General features: G+C 38.8%; 1 protein-coding gene across 4 annotated transcripts in view; it reads right to left on the bottom strand.

The window, feature by feature from the left end:
* rab11fip5a (RAB11 family interacting protein 5a (class I)) overlaps positions 1–15,641 on the bottom strand; it is a 28,286-nt gene extending 12,645 nt beyond the window's left edge. For 3 of the 4 annotated variants that reach the window (XM_067421553.1, XM_067421554.1, XM_067421556.1), the window contains exons 1-3: positions 13,871–14,854; positions 4,625–5,133; positions 328–1,063 (exon numbers count right to left, since the gene is read on the bottom strand). In XM_067421553.1, coding sequence (XP_067277654.1) covers positions 328–1,063; positions 4,625–5,133; positions 13,871–14,247 — 1,622 coding nt within the window. In that variant the 5' untranslated portion in view covers positions 14,248–14,854. Of the gene's footprint in view, positions 1–327; positions 1,064–4,624; positions 5,134–13,870; positions 14,855–15,621 lie in introns of those variants that run through there. The other variant, XM_067421555.1, reaches the window with a different exon arrangement.
* Between the last annotated feature and the right edge of the window lie 3,059 nt (positions 15,642–18,700).

Genomic DNA, 18,700 nt, shown 5'->3' with positions numbered 1-18,700 from the left:
CAAACACTCCCACACACATTCAGATCCATCTGTCTGCAATACAAAAATAGCACTTTCAGATTAAAATTGAGAAATCAAAGCTTGGTATTGAGGGAGAGCAAGTGTGAAAGAGAGAGAGAAAGAGAGAGAGAGAGGGAGAGGGAGAGGGAGAGAGAAAGAAAGTAATTCAGGGAGTTCAGGTTTCCAGGCAACACCCCCCTCTGCAATGCAGATGCTGAAACTAAATCTATGGCTGTGTCACAGCGTTCATGCTCACAGGAGCACAAATACACACACACACGCTTCTATTTAGCATCTGTAACATAAATATGGCAAAAATAAGTTTACCTGGGTTTACTGTGCGAATCCTTGGAGCTGAACCATCCTTTGTGTTTGACTTCTACAAGTGGTTGAGCATGTTCTGCTTCCTCTTTACTCATGATTGGTCCTTTCCCAGCCGAATCACCTCTCCCATGTGAAAACAGGCCCCTCCTTTTCTTGCCCTGAGTCTCTGTCTCTCCAGCAGGTATCACTGTTTCTATCACAGCCTCTTCTGTAACTCTTCCAGCATGCTCTAATGCTGCTACGATAGCAGCTTTTTCTTCCTCTCCAGGTTTATCGAAGGACCAGCGACGGCCATCCACAGGACCGCCGTTTTGCTTTTCTTCCCTACGGCGAGAGAGGTTCTGCAGGGAGAGGGAGAGAGAGGAGCCCTTCTGAAGCACCCCGAGAGCTGGGAGCTGGGGCTCGGGCCTTGGCTTTGACTCGGACTTGGATAGCCGGGTCTCTTGGGGTTTCTGTTCAATAGATTGGGTTTTCTGAGACTTAACTGGCAGGTTGGTTGCCTGTGGTTGACCTGACTGAGTTACTGGTTTGGTTGACTCTCGTTGAGGTTGCTGTAGTATGAGTGACGGTGGGTGGTGAGTAAGAGGAGAAGTTTCCACCGGATTCCCGTTCACGCACACTGAAGGAAGCAGAATAAGAGTTTCGTTCTCCGACGTCAAAGAATGAGGCACTGGTAAGCTGATGTCGTACATCATATGTCTAACAGGAGAAACCTGTGGTGAGGGAGCCACTGTGTGTTCTGAAAGAGAAAAAGAGTTTCATAATTTTCTTAAAGTCACAATGTAACGGACATAGCACATTCTTGTGACGCACCCGAGTGAAACAGATTATTGAAAAAAATTGGCATGGAGGCAGATCTAAATAAAAGGGGTGGGGTTAGATCAGACTAAATAACTGGAGAGTCCAGCATACATCACCAGAGATAAGTCTGTCATTTTCCCGAAAGATTGAGATTCCCCCCAAAAATAATGAGCTCAATTAATGTAAAACATACAAAAACAAAAAAGTATAATAATTCACAATAAGTTCAATGACACACAAATAGATTGAATGAATTTTTAATTCCATGTCCTGCTGACTTTATAGGATTGTTTTTCCTTACAATATAAGATAATGGGCCCCTTTTTGGAGGATTTAAATGCAAAAGCTTATATTTTAATACAATTCTATTCTATTCTATTCTATTCTATTCTATTCTATTCTATTATTTTTAATTACACAGCACAAAGTCCACACTAGAAATATCTCTGTGCTAGAGAGTGGAACTGACCCCATATTTTACAAGAAAATATATTTGTTGATCTGTTGTGCTTACTTTTACTTATCACGTGAAATCAGATTTCTGCTGCACTGCGCTGCTTGTGCTGTACAGAGCAGATGCTTATGGTTTGCAATTGTAGCATTCGTTGTCCAACTAAACTAAATGGATTTTATTTCTATAAGAAAGCAGTGGGGGTGGTGCTACGGTGGGCACGTAATGTAATCAGTGTGTGGCAGAACACTGTGTAATACTGACTACTGCAGCAGGCCTAGTCCACACCAAATGGAGTTCATTTCTGCAACAGAAAACAATACCTAAAATGCCTCGTTTGTAGTCCTGCCATTATTTCTGTGATTTAGCTATGCTACAATGTTACACATTTGCATAATGCTCGCCTACTAGCTGCTTTGGCCTGCCAGTAAGTAATTTCACTATCGAGAAAACACTGTTTTGGACTTCATTGTATGGACTTTCAATACTGAAACCATTGATATAATATGGTTTCAGATGTTCATGAAGCCTTGAGCGCTGAAACCCGATAAAGATTAGGGACATAACATTTCCGACACACTCTAAGCAGTAACCAATCCAACAGACTGGGGTGGCTGCCTAATCAGAGCAGTCCGGGCTACATAGTGTATAAGAAAAATTACATGAAGGCATTTTTTGACCAGAGGCTAACGACTTAGAGGGAGCCATTTTCGCATGTTATCAACCAGGCCATGGGGGAGGGGATCGCACTCACAGCACAGCTCGGGTCTCGGCATGAACTGAAAACGCGCCAGACTGAACACGCACTGTGAATTTATGCCGGTAAACTGTGCTTACCTCAGCTCTAGTGACGAATGCAATCTGACTCCTGCTGCGTTTGTGCCGTGACTCTCCTTCGGCTTACTCACATGTTATTGTGATACATTTTAACTGTAGTGTCTGTTCTCTAACTGAACTGATTTTATAAAAAAGGAACGCGGTGGCAAAGTGATCCAGTAATCCAGTAGCAGTGGCTTTTGAAGTGGCCTCATAGGGCAGCAAAGGAAGTATATTCTGGGATTTGTCTTTCACAAAAAATTCATTTTCTGTCTTTTCTCAGTCTAGAAGGCACCAAATTCAAAAATATTTTCACATTTCTACTACATTAATGACCCAGTTTAAATACGAAGCTTCATGCTAAATCGCTGAAGTAACCCATTGAAGGTAGGGTAGGCAATTTTGGAGAGGCTAGCAATAGCAAGCTAGCTTTGAAAGCAAAAGATCCCTTCAGAGCGTCTCCACAAGACACACCTCCTTCAAACACACAACAGTTTGCAAAGCGTCACGAGTAGGATTGGGTATCAAAACCCAGTGCCAATATAGCACCGGCACGTTTATAACCGGTATGTACCGGACCGAATTAGAACGCAGATTTCGGTTCCCCATTTCAGTGCCATCGCACTTTGGCTGGCGCTGAGCCAGAGACAGACACGCTCAGCACTCGTCACATATCACAACTATTCAGTGTTTTCAACCACATCATGTTTTTTAGGTTTCAAAAATTTAAATTCACATAAGTAGCAGCAAAAACACGCTGATGTCTATGGAAGTGGCAATAACTCCTTTCTGACAGTTTTAATTTGACTGTTTTATTCATATCAGACACACATTATACAAGTTACTATATAGTTTACTCTGTTCTTCTCAGAGTTCACCAGTCACTTACGTTTGTATGTTTCGTGAGACGAGGATGAATTTATGTGATGTAAATCCGACAGATCCGATTCTCTGAGGCGCAAACTAACATGACGGCGCCCATCACGCTTTATAGATCAACTAACATGATCATTATGACAAAACACATTCACTTACACATATTTAAAAATCATAATATCAGATAGCTCATGACATAGGTAACAATTTTGTGAATATTATGAATAAAAAAGAAAAAGAAAACGACAAAGCTGTCACACAGCGCTATTGCTCGTTGCCATGGAAACAATAAGGTGATGCGTTCTAAATATTTAGCCAGAGAATATGATCATATTAATGCAAAATAATGCTGAACTGAAGCTGGTTTATAGCAGACCAAGAATACAGACTACTTTGCTGTCATTAGTGCTGTAATATCACTAGTATTAGTGCTGTTATTTAGTGTTAAATTAGGCCTATTGTAGTTGGGTTAGGTGGCTAAGCTTTTACTGTGAATTTAAGTAAATAGTGTTTTGTATCTATTTATATATTTAAGTATACTTTAAACTTTTAATAAATTGTTAAATTTAAAAAATCAAATAAAAAATAAATCAACAAAAAGCCATTCTTTAATGTCATCCACCGTCGTTTTGTGGCTCTTTTTTTTTTTTTAAGTATGAACGTAAAACAACTTACAGAGCTCTAGTTGTACCACTTGACTGCTGCAGATTTAGTTTGACATTGTTAGTGTTGACATAGAAACACAAAAAATCTGAGTCTGAGGACGTGAACAGCTCCAGGTAGAACGTCACGGGTTGCCTTCTTGTAATTTCAGTTATGACATGACGTGAATGAAGCATAAGCTCGTTGTTTTGGTTCTGGAGGAACTGGTGGATTACTGATTGATATCAGGATGTAAAGAGAGTATCAACCAGTATAACAAAAAGTGTTGCCTATACTACCTTTAAATCATGTACATTTAATCTAGCATTATGAATGTGTATAGAAGCATATTATGGGGGCTTTAAAACAAGCATTATTATGTTTAAATCAACACTTTTACAAGGTCATAGTGACAAAGTTATAAAAATGCATATCATTTTGCACAGAACAGGTTATTAAGGAATGTTTACACTAAACTCATTTGACACCTATTGTTTATGTCTTGTGGAAGCAAGTATTATAAGGTTAATGGATTGTACCCATTCACTTCCATTGTAAGTCCTTCACTTTCACCCAGATTTTAGCTTTTTTTATTATTTATTTTTTAAGAAAACCAGATACAAGTTCAGATTTGTTTTATATTGATTGAGTTTAACTTGTAGTGAACCCAGAATATTATTTTTAAAAAAAACATCAATATTCTGCTGTGCATACCTGGACTGTCTGCAGTCAGGTTGCTGCTGTTACTTGGAGAATTGGACAGATCTGAGACCACCACGCTGATTCCTGCCGTTGGGCTGAGGCTGCCGCCCCGCGATGACGACTCGCTGCTCTCAGAGCCCAGTGACGTGCTTGAGCGTGTGTCTGAAGACTTCCTCAACCTCCCACGCAGGAAAAAACTTCTCATCTTACTTCTGCGGACCTCCCCACCTTCATCATCCTCGTAGTCTTCCTCGCCGCCCCCATCACTTGGCAGCCGCCCCCGCATGCGTACCATTGATCCGTATCCACCAGAGACGATGGCGGAAGAGGAATCTTCTTCACTAGAGCGCTTCTTAGCACGCATGCGTTCTCTGAGCTTGTCGAAAGCAGAGCGAGGCTTGTCCTTCATGGAAAGGTCATACATGCTGGCCGTCAGGTTGTGCCGGGTGAACTGTACGGTCAGCTGAAGCTCCCCTCTTTCCTTCTCCTTTTTGCCAGTTTTAGAATGCAGCCGGTGCCACCTATGAACAATAAAGAGTAAAGAAAATATTGTTAAAGGAAGCTAGTTTAACTACAACTTTGAATAAACCATCAAAATATGAGGATTTTTTATTTTTATTTTAAACAAGGGAAGAAGAAAACACTACAGTTGGTTATGGTATTTATCTGAGTAAATTAGATAGAAAAAAGCTCACAGAAAGAAAAAAAGGGGAAAAAACATACACTGACCACAACAAAATTAGCTATTAATATTTTGTTTATTTCTATGTATGACTGCCTGGCCAAAAATTGTCTGCACAATTTGGTTTGGTTTGAATGTGTTATCACAAATAAATTGACTCACAACTATGTGATATGCTTGCACTATCTTTAACTAATTGATAATAATATTTGAATAAAGGGTGAAGATGTTAATTTTCCTAGGCCGAACAATACTTTTAGCCACTACTGTACATCTCTGTTAGAACAAACAAATACTTAAGAAGAACAATACACTAAGAGAGATATTTGTCTAATCTGGATATCTGCTGTCTTTGTATTTTACATTGTGGAACCTTTGCCATTTTCTATATTTCTGTGATGTTGAGAGTTTTAAAGTTTTACAAAGGAAGACACATACCTAGATTAAAAAATATGAATCTTACAAAGAATCCTCAAAACATCACAAGGTGGGCTTCAAAGGAAAGCCTCAGGGTATCTACACCAGTATTATATTAACATTATATATAATATAACTATATATCTATATATATATATATATATATATAATAAATATTGGCAGATATTATAATATATATATATTTAATATTTTTAATGCTCATTTCCTGCTACATTTAGATTAGCTTTGCTGTCATCAAATTTCCAAATCAAGTTAATCTTTAAAAAGACAAGACCTATTCCTTTAATATGGTTGATTAAGACTTTTTAAGGAAACATTTTAAAAAATAGTATACAATTTTAATTCCGGCTATTTGTCAGTACAAGCATAAGAAAATTATCAACTGATCATCAGTTTATTTATGTTAATATTACAACAGAAAATTGTCTGTTGGATTAGTGGAATTTAATTGATCTGATGTTCCAAGGTTTTGCACGCGCCCTCTACTCTACATTTACATACAGTTTTCATTTTCTAGCAAACACAAAGACAAAAACTTGTCATTTGAATTTAGATCAAATTATCTCACTGCTATTAATTGAGGATTTCCTGATATTCATTTTTTCTTCATGTAAACCCACACACACACAAAGGCAGAGCTGGGACAAGAAGGTCGGCTTTCTTCCATCAGCATTATTGCTTTTCTAGACACTCCACAAGGCAAGGCAGACAAGGCAGCACGCACACACACACACACACACACACACACACACACACACTTTTCTTATTGTTAGAAACTTGGCTGACACATTAAAAGAAAACAATTAACCAATTAACAGATGAACAGATAGGCAGATCCACCCACACATAAATGTCCATTAATTATGCACATTTACTAATAAACACATTTGGCACTTATGTTGCTATGGTAGCATCACATTGAAGTGACACTTGGATAAGTTATTTTATATTGCAATTAGTAAAGGTGATACATACATTGTTTTTATTAGTAAAACAGTTCAAAAATGCTGGGTTAAAAACAACCCAAGTTGGGTTGAAAATGCACCAACCCAACAATTGGGTTGTTTTAACCCAATGGTTGAGTTGTTCTTACCCAGCAATTGGGTTGTCTTAAGCAACATTTAACCCAACCACTGGGTTAAAACAACTCAACCATTGGGTTAAAACAACCCAATTGTTGGGTTGGTGCATTTTCAACCCAACTTGGGTTGTTTTTAACCCAGCATTTTTAGAGTGTATATATATTATATATATATATATATATATATATATATATATATATATATATATATATATATATATATATATATATATATATATTATATATATATATATATATATATATATATATATAGTTTAATGATTCCAAAGCAGATCGAGAAGATATCAGTGCATCTGGGAAACACAAATAATCACACACATATACACAAACAGAAAAATATAAAATATATCTGCTTTATGATGTCATGGCAAAGTATCAAAGACCACCAGGATAATCACAATCTCTAACAGGAAATCTAAATTCTACATCTAGGTCGTACACCTACCGCATTTCTGACACTCTCTAGCTTTAAACACAAAGTCACTTCATCCAGTCTCACATGTGCAAATTTAAGTACCATATTAAATTCCATCCATTCGCTTTTCAATGTCCAATGTCCACGGTTGCCTCACCATATGTCTTTTACCATAAAAACCTATATAATTGTCTTTAATTTGTGCATAGTTCCTTTGACAAAAAACTAATTAATTAGCAACTAGTGAACATTATTATGGCCTAACCTATATTTAAAATGTCCAGACACAACCTTCTCAAAGCACAAGAATCTCAGCCGATAAGTTAGCGGTGTTGTTTGCTAAGGGAAGGATCACAATTATGGCTCATAAATGGAGTAAGGTATTAAGAATGCACTGTTTGTGCTACAGGGATTAAAAGACACTTTAAATTTGGCAGTTTTTTGAATATTGGTTTATTCCATATAATAAAGAGACAGACAACAACGTTGCTTAAAACGTTCACCCAGCGAAAACAATTCAAAATGCAGTATTAAGTCCAGTTCACAACTGATATGATAGGATGATAACTAAAGATAATGATAATTGTTCTCAATATTGAAAAATAACAGTTTGCACCACAGTGAACACGAGAGAAACAATATCGTTGGAAAATCACTTTCAGAGCGATTTTATCCAGCTGATGAACAATTAAAACTGTGAGCCAATCAGAATTCATCCTGCTTTAAGAGAGCATTTAAACTGACAGACAAGCATGCGCTTAGAATAAACAGTGATATCGCCAGCTGCTGTGGATGCAAATACAGTTATCTTTATAGCCGTTATGCATGCCAGGCCAGTAGTTGGTGATGTCACTTTGTAAAAAGAAGAAGAAAAAAAACCTATGCGCCTATAGACATAAGTGTAGTTTTTTTGTACTTACACGGAGATGTAAATGAATGACCAAACGCATATACGTTTTCAGTTTTAAGTTGAAAACAGGGTTATGAATAAAATGTAAATGTAGTGTTAATCTCACATTCACTACATTTAGATCAAATGCTGATTTGTTAACAACATTAGTTAATACACTGTGAAAAGTGAACATGGACTTTTTTATTAACTATTAAGAATTGTTTAATAAATGCTTTGAATATATACATTTCATTGTTAGTTTGCATTGATGTTATCAAATGAGGCCTTATTGTAAAGTGTTACCGAGATACAGCAAAAGTGTAAAGTGTAAATGTACAAAAAGTGAACTAAAAGCAACCATTTTTCCTTTACCTTGAGATTAACCGAAGTAAAACATTTAGCAAAATACTTTTTCTGACAAGTTTATTAAGTTACAAGAGGTATTATGTACGGTATTGTGCACAATGTTATGCTCAAACAATGCCAGGCCAACTAAGCAAAAGAAAAGCAACATGAACCTAGTAAACTAGAAATTAGTTACTGAATATTTTGTCTTCTTTTACTCTTTATTAAGAACTTTGCGTGGTGGTTGAAGCGCAGAATGTAACTGTCTATGTCTTTGAAGAGCTTAAGTTTCAAAAGTGACTAGTCAGCAAGTCAAACCAATCCTTTGTTTGATTTGTAGCATCTTTTATGGTACCCACACCATACCAGAGCCCCAAACACCCACTAGTTCCAGTATCAATGTGAATAACCCAGATTCAAACATCACTACAATCATTTCACCTCTGAGGTGAGCAGCAAACTCCTGCCCAGTGTGGTTAGATGTGGGTTTTATTACTCAGCATACAGCAGAATTGGCTCTTTCACAATGTGGTCCTTTCAAAAAAACAAAAACAAAATCTGTAAATAGATGGAAACACTTTGTATATCAGTGCCAACCAAGTACATAAAACTTACTTCTGACAAATTCAAATCTGAATAAATGTTTTAATCATAAAGTGCAGAGTCAAGCGTGATCTAATCGTTATACAATGGTAATTTGCCAACCCACACACTAACTACATGATTCATCTATCTACCCAACTCACCCCACCTACACAAACAAGGGGAGATACCAAAACGCAATCTGGAAATCACCAGGAACCAAGAAGCGCACAGCATATTCAGGAAATATTAAACCCTCAGTGTCAACATTTAGTGCATTTAGTAAACTGAGTCTACCCCATAGCCGGATGGTTTTGGACCGCAGGCTCAACTGTTCTTCCATGAATCACTTTAGAATAATGGCCTGTCATTAATAGGTAACTATGCAGGACTAATGCTACATGAATACTTCAGCTACCATTAACTAATATAGAAACAAGCTTATCCAATCCGTAAGTAATATCAAATTTAGGAGATAGTTCCTTATTAATAATCGATTACTGAATGGGATTAGCCTCATTAATGTCTATTAACTAACTGACAAATTATGTAGAACATTATTGTATGTCGGAGACATAAGTCAGTCATCTTTTTTACTCTAAATAAAGTCATAAAATGCATCAGTGTTACCAAGTCACTATGCAGGAACTACTAGTGACCTGGAACATTAAAAGGACTGTATACATTTAGAGGAACACTCCACCGTTTTTTAGAAATAGGGCTTATTCAACATCTTTCCTACATTTAGATATGTGGGTAAATGCATTGTCTCAGTGCATGCATTGTTTTAGTTTGGCAGGGTCGCAGCTTAGCTTAGCTTAGCATAATGATGGAATCCTATGTTGCCAGCTAGTATGTCTGGAGTAAAAGTGATTAAAAAAAACTCACCTATTTATTTTTTGTGGCCTGCGTATTCACACCGAGTGCAAATAACGATGCAGATTAAGACTAAGCGATTTCCTAGGCAGATATTGATTTGGGACTATATTATGGGGTAGGAGACTATATTACTGGGCGGAGAGATATCATGGCTCCCATCCTCACGTCCTCCGGCTATTGAGCGATCACAACGTGTTGCGTGATATCTCTACATCCAAGTAGCAGTGCTTCGCCTGTGCTTCCCAATAATGTAGTTCCAAGTCAATATCGCCTAGTCTTAATCTGCATCGCTATTTGCACTCATTGTGAATACGCATGCCACAAGAAGTAATTAGGTTGGTGGTTTTTTTTTTGTGATCACTTTTACTCAGGACATGCTAGCTGGCAACATATAGGATTCCATTCATTATGCTAAGCTAAGCTAGCGGCGACCCTGCCAAATTAAAACAATGCATGCACTGAGACAAAAATGCATTTGCCCACATATCTAAATGTAGGAAAGAAGTTGAATAAGCCTTATTTCTAAAAACGGTGGGGTGTTCCTTTAAAACGAGTTAAGTTACAGGGTCTCATTTAAAGGGATAATTCACCCAAAAATTAAAAATCTGTCATCCTTTACTCCTTGGTTACTCCTTCTGCAGAACACAAAAGATGATATTTTGAAGAATATGAGTAACCAAACAGTTGATGGACCCCATTCACTTATGGGAAAAAAATAAAATGAAAGCCAATGGGGTCCATCAACTGTTTGGTTACTGATGTTCTTTAAAAAATGTCTTAATATTTCTTCTTTTGTGTTCAGCAGAAGAAAAAAAATCATACAGGGTTAGAACAACTTGAGGGTGAGTAAATGACAGAATATTGATTTTGGGTAAACTATCACTTTAAAGCTACAATTGAATGCCTGTGCGCACCTACTATAATTGGGAGCATTATAGGCCTTACAGTGTATATTTACAGGATAATTGTCATTGTGCCACATTACTCTTGATGTATTACCTATTCTTGTCTTATTTAAAAGATTTTTTTAAAAGGTACTCTTTAATAGAAGTTAAACACGTTGGTTCTGGGTACATCTAACAAGAAGTTTCACCAGAAGAGTTAGAGAGCAACACTGAAGAACCTCTATATAATAGCCAACAAATATTTTTTTTATTTTTTATTTGGTGGCCAGTTACAGGAAATGGGGCGTATACTGAGAATAAATATTTCACAGCTGTAGTGTTAAAGTCTAGATATAGTATGGAGCCTCATTCACTCATAACCACTCAGGAAAATAGATTACCTCAGAATCATACACATAAATATATGCACAGAGACTCTACATACAGGTAAAAGTGCATCTTAAAACACTTCTGTTGCATGCTACAGTGAAACACATAAGAGTGCATATTCTTCAGGTTATGAAATGTTTAAAAAAGTATCAATTAGTGAAGCATGAAGAAGTCATGCTCCACTGGTCGGATCAAACATCCATCTCAAGTTATTCTGAGCTTCTGATATCCGTTATCTGGTACCCCAGACACTTGTGTTATTTGCTGATAAACTCTTGGTTTCTTCTGGAGGACAATATGTAGAAAGCTATTATGGTTAGATAAAAAAAACATGCATTTTAAAATTGTTTGAGATGCTACACTTAGCACATCACAATGCAGATCACTGCTGTCAATGCAATGCATGGTAACTTAATAAAACAGTGCGATACATATAATGTATGAAAGAGATCATACAAATGAATATGAAGCAACCAGCCACCGATACCCAAAAACATGAAATAGTTACATATTGCCATGAGATTGTGTTGGTGAAGCACACAAAAAGGGGCATTATGGTTAAAGAGCCCTGATGCACCAGGTAGAGGCATATGACCCAAGCAAGCCTTCATTTTTCTGCTTGTGCCTTAATGTTACATAATCAGAAAGCTGACAGAGCAAAGCTAGACTGTTCATACGCATAAGCAATGACCTATTCCACACTTTGTACACAATTTTATCTACCTGAATCAAACAGATTAGCCTGACAAGCCAGACCCACATCAAGATGTTTGGTCTGGAAACTCACCATAGACAGGGCTCAATCCGAGGGGCGGGATAAACGGTTGTCTTTCAAACTCCCTCTGCACGAGATAGGATAACGCTACAACCAACCAGAGCAACGAAGGTGAAACAGAGCTTGTTGATAGATTAAACATTCACTGTATCCGGTCGGCTAAACTCCGAACACATCTTCCCTTTTTAAGAATGACTTCAGTGCCGTTCTTTGTTCTTTTCTCAGAGAAAAGCTTAACTCCAAGTCTTCCAGAATCGCAGTCAAAGCTGATTCGAAAGGCCACCGCCGTTCGCCAGTTTCTGTGTTTACTAGAAGCACGCAAACGCAACTCGGTCGTCATCATTATGGCCCCGCCCGACGACTCTATACACGATGTGATTGGTCCGTCCAGAGTGAGGGGAATACAGCTCAGAAACACTTGCGGGCAGATTAAATTTGTTGCCGCTAGGGTGCGTCTAGATTTCTAGGCTACAAACAGATGTGAAAAATACAGAACATCTAAGCACGTGTTTCTCAACACTGATCCTGGACACCCTTGGTTTGCAATATTGTCTTACAGTATGACAATGTTAGGAGACAGAGTGATGAGACATGAGTGATTTTACTCCATGCTGCCCTCTCTTTCAGTCTCAAAATTCAAAGAGATATGTGGATCAGGCCGTGACTAGTGGACTTGTGTTTCACCTCATCACTGGACCATGGAGATGTCTCCATTATATTATAATTTTCGGAGAAAACTTGTTTCTGTACTTGTCTGATGGGTTTACGTGGTGTGGAAAGTGACATTATAAGATAAAAAAGCTACACAAAATCCAATCAGAACGGTCATAATGAAACAGATTTCCAGAATTGAGATTTGAATAGGATTTCAGGCCACATATGAATGTAGCTTGAAACTAATTTGTAAAAAATTACAAGAAAGGAAAGACAATGTTAAAAGAGTCAATGTGAATCCAGTGGTTGAACCTTAATTTTATGCACAAAAGCCCCCAAAAATAATTACTTTATTCAACAATCTAATGTAGTCTGCAGGTCGCCTATGATGTTGACAGTGCAGCGCTTTCGAATCGCTACGTCTGAACGCTGGCTTACCATTGGCCGACACGGTTCACGTGAGCACGACGACGCATGCGTGTGATGCTGATGCAGGAGCTATCCAATGGTGAGCCACCGTTTGTCAGCAGCGTAGGAGACGGCACGTACAAGATGAGATTGTTGAATAAAGTAATTATGTTTCTTTGTTTTTTGTGCACAAAAATGATTCTCGTCGCTTCATAAAATTAAGGTTGAACCACTGGAGTCACATGGACGATGTCTTTCTTTCTGGGCCTTGAACGTGTTCATTAAATTGCTGTCTATGGAGGGGTAAGAAAGCTCTCGATTTCATCAAGAATATCTTAATTTGTGTTCTGAAGAGGAACAAAGGTCCTACGGGTTTGGCACAACGCGAGGCTGAGTAGTTAATGACAGAATTTTCATTTTTGGGTGAACTAGCCCTTTAACACATTTAGGATGTCTCCCTTATGGGACGCATCCATTTCAGGTTTTGGAGCCTCTCAGGTGCTAAGTTTGATGAGTAAGATTTCATTTTGTACCATTGGAAGGTCCTCCAGGAACAGGGAAGGAAAACACCAAGGAAAATTCCCCTACTTTCCTCAGTCAAACATCCAGGCCCACTTTAAGAGGGCGTGACTGCAGAGGAACAGATTGCAGCACTCTGAGTAAGACACATCTGACTGGGCTAATGGCACATATTAATCTTCATTCCTTCAGTCATTCGGTCTGCTCATTCAGACTGATACTAATAACAACAACAACAACAACAACAACAACAACAACGAATAAATACATAGTAAATGCAAAGACAAACTTACTCGTTTTTCATGCTCTTCCGATCCTGGAAGGCTTTATCAACCGGTATAACAGCCTGGCCCAGGAACACATCTAGCCCTATGAGAGCACGGTGCATAACGGTGAGGGTCAGGTCGCCACTACCGGGTGGGTAAGCGTCTCGCCCTCCCTCCTCCAGGATCCCCGGCTGCAGCTCGAACGCGCATTCCTCACCCCATTCCGGGTCCGTGGTCTTCTCCATCACGCACGTGGAATATTTCTCTTTGCCCAGCTGGATGATGGTGTAAACATCGCTCGTGCCGTGTTTACCCTTCGCGCGCAACCCTCGGGCCCGTAGCACAGTTACCTGCACGTGCGTTGGCACCCATCGCTGCTCCTCGTCACTCTTCAACAAGGACATGGTCACCGGTGCACCGCACACGGACACATAGACAGTGGGGCGGCTGATCTCCCGGTCGAGCGTCGCTTAGTAACCGCCAGCCTATCGTCGTGGTCCACAGCAAAACATTTTTAAGATTCAGCGCGCGTGAGACGTCGAGCCGCCCACGATAAAGTGGCTGATGTGTCGGCACGCCGGCGTGGGTCGTTTGTCCGGGTCGGGCGGACAGGTTTCCCTCTGCGGCGTAACATCCACCGTGCAGACCGGTCCACCGACGTCACTGCTTTATCCTCTCTGCAGGACAAGGAAGTGACTGGGTACCCCGACTACAGCATGCTGCACTCGTGCTGCTCTAAAATACACGTTCTCTCGTGTGCATTTTAGAAAAGCAGTTTTACTCGGCAACCTCAGATTGACTAAACAGTCGTTCGTTGTAGAACTTTGCTAAAATACCGTATAGGCGAGTTATCCTGCGCGAGAATCCGAACACTGCCTTACGATGACATAATATTGCAGATACACGGGGATGCGCGGACTTTAAACTGGGAAGCTTCTGGTACTGGGCAGGGTTTTAACCCTCATGTTGTCTCGAGAAACTTCACTTGTCGATCATCTTGTCAATTTTGGGCCACATTGAAAACCATTACAAATTCATATATTTTTATTAGGGTGCAAGGGGTCATAGGTTTTTTTTTACCCTGAAGTTGTTGAATGTTAAATCAATAAATTAATAATAATAAATAAATGAATATTGATGGAAGACACAATCTCTACAAAGAAATATTAAAAGACTTTGAGACTCAACTTTGGCACAGTGTGTTTCTCTTCCTGGTTCATTTCATTAATTTCATCATATTTAATTTAACGTATGTATTGTGCCTTTAGTTCATGAACTGTGTATATTTTAGTTCATGCATACTTCAAAAATAAATCTGAATACATTGCACATCACAACAAATATTTTCCTCAACTGAGGCAAAAATTGCATCTGTTTTTTTGTTTGTTTGTTTGTTTTACCACAGACTGCTTCAGGCCCATTGTACCATCATAATAATTTCTTATTAAAAATGTCTATCCCTTGCATATTTATAGCTGAAAAGATGGTAAAGATGGTAAAATCCCCATGCCATGGTAAATACTGTTTGAAAATGAGTGTCAAGGCTAGATATATGGGGAACTGAAACTCTGACATATTTTTTTTTTTTTATGTTTAACACAACTAATATTTCAAGTTATATTCTGGTATAAAGGACCTTATCAATTCTAATAATACACTTAATAAAATGTTTAGGGTAGTTTTAGATGGAGTTTAGTGTATCATACCATAATAGTATAATGACATAATGTTAGACATTTTAAGACATTGTTTCTATAACTAAGCATTCCTCTCTCTACCTAGTTTACAAGGTTGAAAAATGCCTTCCTTCCTGTTGGGGTCCTGATTAGCAGCATCTATAGTATACCCAATAGATTGCCCATTTAAAAAACAACAACAACACACTCACACACACATATAGATATTTACACTAGTGACAGATGATATTCACACAAAGTATAAACTGAAAATGCAATTTGTGTTAAGCTTACATTGTCTGAGCAATGGTTGGTGGAGTTTGTGAAAATAGCCATTGCCAATAAGGTCTATTTGCAATTATATAGAGATTTTAACCAATGATCAGTCATGCCTCTGACACATAAAGTGTGTCTGAAGCAATGCACTAAAATAGCACTTTTCTCTGATGTGGAAATCTTGTCAACCACAACTTCAAAGGGTAAGTTCACCCAAAAATTCTGTCAACATTTACTCACTCTTATGTAATTCCAAACCCATTAGACATTTGCTCATCTTTGAAACACAAATGAAGATATTTTTAATGAAACCTGAGAGTTTTTTGTCACACAGAACTCTGGCACTTTAAAATGTTCATAAAGAGATCATAAAATATAAAACTAGCATGTTAATCATAACTAAAAGTTTAATTTACACACGGTTAAATTGTATGATGAACAGATTGAATTTAGCCTTTTATTCACATATAAAAATTGATCAACAAACATACACTCAAATTTGTGGCCTGTTGCACAAAGCTGTTACCCAGGTAAAATTAGTTTGAGCAAACTCAATTTTTTCAGGCTCAAGAAGGTGGATTGGTTTTTATCTGAGTTCATCACCATGGTAACTGACCCTACACAGCTAACCTGCTCTGGAGCAGGTTTTATTCTGGGTTAGAGTTTGCAAACCCAAACTGGACCAATCAGCTGTGAGTAAAGATGCAATAAAGCCCCGCCCCTTGTATCTCGCCTTAAAAATCAAAGCAGTTTATAAAGAAAAAATGTTTGAAATAAAATTTTGCATCTTTTGGTGCTCATTATTTATTACAGTGCCTTGCGAAAGTATTTGGCCCCCTTGAACTTTGCGACCTTTTGCCACATTTCAGGCTTCAAACATATAAATATAACTGTACATTTTTGTGAAGAATCAACAACAAGTGGGACACAATCATGATGTGGAATGAAATTTATTGGATATTTCAAACTTTTTTAACAAATCAAAAACTTAAAAATTGGGCGTGCAAAATTATTCGGCCCCTTTACTTTCAGTGCAGCAAACTCTCTCCAGAAGTTCAGTGAGGATCTCTGAATGACTTAGGGTGCGTTCACACTTGTAGTTCGGTTCGTTTGGTTAGTTTGGTCCGGACCAAAAAACAAAAACAAACATAATAGTCCTGGTCCGCTTAGCGTTCACACGGGCATTTTTAACAGCGAACCTAAAGTTACCGAACCAAAGGCACAGGGAGACGCTCACAACCTGATTGGTCGGTTTATATGACGTAGAAGCTCGCTTACCGAACATGCAAAACAATGCTGTGTGCGGATTACACGCGCGGGCATTTTATGCGTGTACATATGGCATTATTTTTTACCAGAGAACTCATGAAGAGCTCATTAAATGTTCACAACATTCAAAACAACGCTGTGTGCTGGATTAAACGCGATCATTTTATGCGTGTAACACATATGGCGTTATTTTTTACCAGAGAACTCATGAAGAGCTCATGAAATGTTCAAAACAACGCTATGTGCTGGATTAAACGCGATCATTTTATGCGTGTACATGTGGCATTATTTTTACCCGCTGAGAACTCATGAAGAGCTCATAAAATGTTCAAAACATTCAAAACAGCAGCAGGATATCCTCCGTTGTGCAGAGACGGCCGTTCTGTCGTCTGTACCTGCTAATAATGGGCAACACAGGAACTTTGATGAGAAGAGCCAGGTATGCTTTTTGTGTTTTTTTTCTAGCATTTTCGAAACATGCTCGTCAGACCAAATATTGATGAGGCTCTTCCTCGTTGCTCTACGTTTGCCCTCTAACGTTAAAGTTACTCATTTTGGATAACGTACACCGATCTTTCCGCGTCGTCAAATCAGCTGCATTATGCGTGGCATCTTGTGACATTATACGTCCGGTTTTTGGTCCGTTTACATATCTTTGGTCCGTGTTGCGCATGGTGTTGCGTTCATATATCAATCGAACCGCACCAGAGTTCGTTTGGAAGCGGACCGAGACCCATCTTTTTAGCGGTCTCGGTCCGCTTGTTTGGTGCGCACCAGAGTTCGGGTGGCAGCGTTCACATATGTTCAAATGAACCGCACTAACCGAGCAACCGCACCAGGGTTCGTTTTAATCGAACCAAACATGACAAGTGTGAACGCACCCTTAATGTTGACCTAAATGACTAATGATGATAAATAGAATCCATCTGTGAGTAATCAAGTCTCCGTATAAATGCACCTGCACTGTGATAGTCTCAGAGGTCCGTTTAAAGCGCAGAGAGCATCATGAAGAACAAGGAACACACCAGGCAGGTCCGAGATACTGTTGTGGAGAAGTTTAAAGCCGGATTTGGATACAAAAAGATTTCCCAAGCTTTAAACATCCCAAGGAGCACTGTGCAAGCGATAATATTGAAATGGAAGGAGTATCAGACCACTGCAAATCTACCAAGACCTGGCCGTCCCTCTAAATTTTCAGCTCATACAAGGAGAAGACTGATCAGAGATGCAGCCAAGAGGCCCATGATCACTCTGGATGAACTGCAGAGATCTTCAGCTGAGGTGGGAGACTCTGTCCATAGGACAACAATTAGTCGTATACTGCACAAATCTGGCCTTTATGGAAGAGTGCCAAGAAGAAAGCCATTTCTTAAAGATATCCATAAAAAGTGTTGTTTAAAGTTTGCCACAAACCACCTGGGAGACACACCAAACATGTGGAAGAAGGTGCTCTGGTCAGATGAAACCAAAATGTAACTTTTTGGCAACAATGCAAAATGTTATGTTTGGCGTAAAAGCAACACAGCTCATCACCCTGAACACACCATCCCCACTGTCAAACATGGTGGTGGCAGCATCATGGTTTGGGCCTGCTTTTCTTCAGCAGGGACAGGGAAGATTAAAATTGATTGGAAGA

This window comes from Pseudorasbora parva, chromosome 17, assembly GCF_024679245.1.
Source record: "Pseudorasbora parva isolate DD20220531a chromosome 17, ASM2467924v1, whole genome shotgun sequence".
NCBI lineage: Eukaryota > Metazoa > Chordata > Actinopteri > Cypriniformes > Gobionidae > Pseudorasbora > Pseudorasbora parva.
Note: the sequence above shows the minus strand (reverse complement) of the source record. Positions and strands in the feature narration are given on the sequence as shown.